General features: G+C 45.0%; 1 protein-coding gene across 2 annotated transcripts; it reads right to left on the reverse strand.

The window, feature by feature from the left end:
• Window positions 1–2,203: 2,203 nt before the first annotated feature.
• CD3H22orf31 (chromosome D3 C22orf31 homolog) lies at window positions 2,204–4,931 on the reverse strand. 2 transcript variants are annotated; one of them, XM_049619793.1, is made up of 3 exons: window positions 4,859–4,931; window positions 3,636–4,082; window positions 2,204–2,731 (listed from the first exon to the last, which is right to left on the reverse strand). In XM_049619793.1, exons 2-3 carry the CDS (start codon window positions 3,951–3,953, stop codon window positions 2,294–2,296), a joined length of 756 nt encoding a protein of 251 aa, XP_049475750.1. In that variant the 5' UTR covers window positions 3,954–4,082; window positions 4,859–4,931; the 3' UTR covers window positions 2,204–2,293. The 2 variants fall into 2 exon arrangements, with proteins under 2 accessions (XP_049475750.1, XP_049475749.1); XM_049619792.1 differs by having other exon boundaries at window positions 4,724–4,906.
• Between the last annotated feature and the right edge of the window lie 312 nt (window positions 4,932–5,243).

Genomic DNA, 5,243 nt, shown 5'->3' on the forward strand with positions numbered 1-5,243 from the left:
GCCAGATTTTGACAGAAATTCCAACATCAACTGATGGAGCCATTTGCCATTTAGGAACTCACCATGGTGAGATGTGTCCTCCAGTCCCTGAGGTATAGTCCCTTGGGGGCTGCTCCCCCCCACCCCGGGCTGATGCCCAGCACACCTGTTGGCGAGGGTGTGGGAAGCGCCTAAGCTGTTGACATGTGATCCGGGCCGCCTTTATTTCTCCGGCCAGGAGTAGCAGCTGCTGGGGACAACAGCTTGCATTACGTGGTTTTAGGGGAAGGATGGGGGGCATGGCTTCTAACATGGGTTGCAAAAACCAGCTTCTCATTGTTGAGATTTTCTTGTTGTTGTTTGTGGTTTTGTTTTTTGTTTTGTTTTTAATGCCTTTGAGTGCATACTCTTTGAAACCGTAGCCCCAAAGTGGCTTTCTTTAGCCCTGCTTGGAAAACTACTCCTCAACAGCCTTAAGCAATAAATAGATGAGTAGATAATGTGGCTTCAACGGGGCTTATTAACATAAATGTGTCTGATTTTCATTTGAAAGAGCAATAATAATTACAGATGGCAAAAAGAAACATTTAATTGCTATAGTTTACAGGGTGGTAGAAACAGGAAAATGAAATGTTAAAACTTTAAGTATCAGCCATTGTCTTAAATTTGTGTTGGCCCACCAGACAAGGAGGTCACCAGAATGTAGTGGTAACCCAAGTATATTGCCTAGGCATTCAAATGGAAAGGAATGTCTTCTTCGAAGTTATAAGACTCCAATAATAATGACAAGTACCTTTGTCGGTGGCCTCTCAGTGGTGTGCTGGGGTCATATAGCCTTGGAAACTGGGAGCATCACATTTTCCATTGAGAACCGCCCCCCTCCCCCCCCAAGCCGAAGTCCCCTGGCCCAGCCCTGGGTATGGGACAGACAGACATGTAAACTGAAGAGTGTTGGAACCAGTTAAAAATGGTCTTCTGATCAACAAGGTACCTCTTTGTGATAGGACACAGCCTCAATATGCTGGCTCTGACTCAGTCTCTCCCGCCTCTGTTGAACCCAAGCCATTTTATAAAGCCCAATCTGCTGTCCCACCGCTCAGACCCTCCTCCCTTACGTGCTGCTAGTTTCTACTCAAAGCTCATGCATGACTAATGCTTTTTAAATGAGGTCTAAAAAATAATTACTAATCAAGAGTATTATTTTTTAAACAGACCTTTTTCTATTCTTTATATAAACTCTATTGTGTTGGTCTAACAAGATACTATTTTTAAAAAAAAATTTTTTTTACCTTCTCCCATAGCACTTAAAAGATATTTTGTAAAGACTTTGCTGTAAAGATTTTGTAATGAAATGGTCTAAGGGCTCCTTCTCCAACATTACCATTTTTTAAAATGTTTTAAAGGCTAGAAAACAACTTATGTATATTCTGTATATGTATAGCAGCACATTTCATTTATGGAAATATGTTCTCAGAATATTTATTTACTAATATATTTATCTTAAGCCATGTCTTATGTGGAGAGTGTGACATTGTTGGCATAATCATTGAAAATGACTAACATGAGGCCCTGTAAATACATGATAATTGCACACAGATTTTACATATTTGCCGACCAAAAATGATTTAAAACAAGTTGTAGTCTTCTATGGTTTTGTAACAAATTGTACAAATGACTGTAAAAAAAAAAAATACAATTTTATCAAGTACGTGTTACATGTTGTCATTGCTCTATTGGGTAAAGGCCTACAGATTCCACCAAGAAGAAGTTTACATGAAGCAGGGCCTTTAACTTCAACTTGTTCACGTGAGCACCTGTGTGATTTCCTGTCCTGTTACCATAGAGTTCAGGTTGTTGGGCACTGGGGTGATGGTGTCATGAGAGAGCATCTGATAGGGTGTGGGATTATGTCCTTGAGGTAATGGTAGTTTTTCTGCTCAACACTATGTGGAGGGGTGAGGGGAACAGTAGTCCCCTTTTTAAAATAAGGAACATGGGCTGGATATAAACTGTTGACTTCCTCTGCCTGGCCTTTTCTTACCTGGAAGACCGAGAGACGAGAGACCCCTCAAACCCCTATTAAGGAAAGGGGGCTTGTAGGGAAGAGATGGCAAGCATTTAGCCGTCGAGATGACCTCATCATGAGAGTGGAGAGGGGCTGTCAGTATGAAATGAATCTCGTACCCATTTGTCTTGTGTCCCAGGGAGGGAGTTACTAATTTGTAAAGCACTCTGAGATTATGTGGAAGGTGCAAAGTGGTGTTTATTTTTCAGACATCTAGCAGAGAATATCCTAAGCCCGTGAGCTCCAGTTCTATTTCTCTCTCTTTAACTTGGGCCATTTCTTGGGCACAGGCTCCTCATGGACCTCCAGCTGCCTCCTGCCAGGCACTGGGTCCTGAGCACCTCCAGGACTGGCGGCCTGGCTGTACAGAGCCTCCCAGAGCTTTTGTTTGATGGCCTTGCCCAGCTCCAAGCTGTACCTCTTGGGGGTCCCTGAAGGATTCCATAGCATCGGCTCAACCACAGAGTGGTACAGAGCCCTGTAACCCTCTGTGGAGAGGCCGTGGATGGTCAGCTTGTCCTCGGACAACTGCCGTCTCTGTCTGGTTTCAGGAAACAACGCTCGGCCCTTCCAGGCTGCTGTCCCAATGTTCCGGGGTAATGCTTGGGTGGCAGCCACATGTTCGGCATATCTCTTCTCAAGATCTTGGCGGACTGTTACTTTTTTCTCCTTTGAACTTTCTTTACTCTAGCCAGGAAGAAAGCAGAGAAGTCAAAGCTAAAACTTGAGAAGGGAGCTCAGAATAATTATCTGGGATTTGTGTCCCAGAGTCTTGGTTACAGCCACAACCAACATTTGTCTAGCGTGTTCTAGTTTACTGAATTCCTTCATGTATGCCACTGCGTGCGTTCCCCCATAACCCTGTAAGGTCAGCAGGGGACGGTTTGACAGGCAAGGAAATCGGAATTGGTTTGCCCAAGGCCACACAGTTAGAAGGTTAATAACCATCCTGTCATCTATTGAATGCCATGCAGGATGTTAAGCATTTACCCTTTGCACTCTATTAGCTTAATCGTGAAACCCTGTGGGGGAAGGGCCATTATTCCCCATTTTATAGATGAAGAAGACAGAGGCAGAGAGAGGCTAAGCCCACGGTTCTCCTCAATTATAGTTAGAGCTGGAATCTGAAGCCAGACAGCTTAGCTCCAGGGTGCAGTCTGAGCTCTGCTGGCCCCATGGAGTGATGGACCTCTTGGGAGGCCAGGTTCTCCAGGTGGAAGTTCACAGCAAGATCTGCAGCTCACCTCTTGGTGTTCGGTGTGTGTGCGTAAGGGCGCTACCCGTATCCGGGCTTTTCCCACCCTTGTTTTCCCTTTGCATCAAGATCCTTCTGCCCGTGCTTATGAAAGCCGCTTCATCCTCCCATAGAACCAGGCAGGGTGTAAACAGCATGAGCCCAGATCTGGTACTCTCTCCACTATAGCATGCTGCTGCCCACATCCCCACCCTCCACCACCGCCCCCCACAGCCCTGTCTTTAACTTTAGGATTTTCCTTCACTCTATATAAATCACTTAAGCATTAAATGTTCCCTAGCTTACGTTTCCCTGTCCCCACTCCGTCCCATTTCCTCCACCACAGCCACCATGTACCTTGTTGACGCCTCCTGCAGACCTCCTGAGCCTCGGTGAGCCTGAGTGCTGCCCCACTGGCCGTTTGCCCTTGGAACTGATGGAGTTTCTTATCCCGCACCGATGCATGGCTTTTGTTGCTGAATTGTCCTTGGGTTTTAATCCCTTCGAGGGCTTTTCTTCAAACTTGCGTGGTCCTGGGCAACACTTATTCTTAAGTTGTCGCCTGAGCACCAGCTTAATCAGGGAGAAAGAACTGGCAATTAACGGATTCTTTACAACTTCCCAAGAAGAGGTGCTACCTGGTGCTGGGGTCCTGATGTTCTGCTTTGCACACATTCTGGCCGTCCAGATGTTGGTGAGAGCCGGTGAGTCCACATAGCAGTCCTGAAGCCTGGTGTTCAGTAGGATGGACTGACGGAGCCCATAGGTGGGGATGCTGGAGTCTCGTCTCACGTAGATTGGATGCTAGAATTACAAAGGGAGAAAAAGGAATTAAAAAAAGACCAGTTCCCAAGCAGAGACTAGAAGGTCCACTTTGGCAAAGTATTAACATCTTTTTACACATCATTCCTTCTACACAGCTCTTAGAAATCTTTCTATCCATCTGGTCTCCTGCTCACCAAAGCTTTTTGTACCAAGTACAGAAACAAGGTCACGATGATATTCAGGCTGTCAGAGAACATAGCAATGCTTGTTCTGGAGGCTGGAAGTGGAGGTTTGGGAAGCACTTACAAGGAATCAGAGACAATTCCTGTCTACTGGAAAGCTTAGGGAACCGTGGCGGGAAAGGAATGGAAATGAGATCACTCAACACTCCTCTAGGAACTGCAGTCACCCCTCCACCATGCCGCAACACAGAAAGAACAGCAGGTAAAGTTCTGCCAAACCCTAAATATAATTCTTAACCAGACCGCCATGGGCCAAGAAAGGCTGCTCAAGAAATACTGGGTTCCATAAAGGCAAAAGCACAAGGTAAATGATGCTGACCTCCATTTCCTGGGACCAGCCAAGAACAAGAGAACAATTTGGATAGATTAGAAGCACACATTTAAAGAGACCTGGCCTTCTAAGAAACGTCATCGGTAAAAAAAATAAAATCACCTTACCATTGTTTCGGTTGCCTTAAATTTTATTTTATCTAGCTTAGTAGGGGGAAGAAGTATGTATTTCCTTTTCCCTTTTTCTCTTTTGCTTTTTTTGGTGGTTGTTTTGCTTTGTTTTGTTTTAATATTTCTAGTCACCTGTCTTTCTCTGCCTCAGTCATATATGAGCAATTTGCAGTTTGTTTGGATTTTGGCTCACACACAGGCAGTTTTGAACCATTGTCCCTAGTATTTGTGATGTCACTTTGGTTTGTGATGTGGATCTGGGTGGGTGTTACATCATCAGATTTTATAGTTAAATTAGGCTGGAAGAAGTTCTATTTTGTTGTGCTTGTAGCCTCAGGAACTTGTGAAGCTCTCATTCCGCCCCCCCCCCCAAAAGGGCTTGGGTGAATTAGTAAGATCCTAACGTTCTTAAGAAGCATGCTTTGCACGCAACTTAGTCAAATACACAGACCATATTTGTGGATCCAGGTAGGGAGATAGATCCTTACATGTGCAAAAGTGGCCTTCTCCATGCACA

Source organism: Panthera uncia (assembly GCF_023721935.1).
Source record: "Panthera uncia isolate 11264 chromosome D3 unlocalized genomic scaffold, Puncia_PCG_1.0 HiC_scaffold_8, whole genome shotgun sequence".
Taxonomy (NCBI): domain Eukaryota; kingdom Metazoa; phylum Chordata; class Mammalia; order Carnivora; family Felidae; genus Panthera; species Panthera uncia.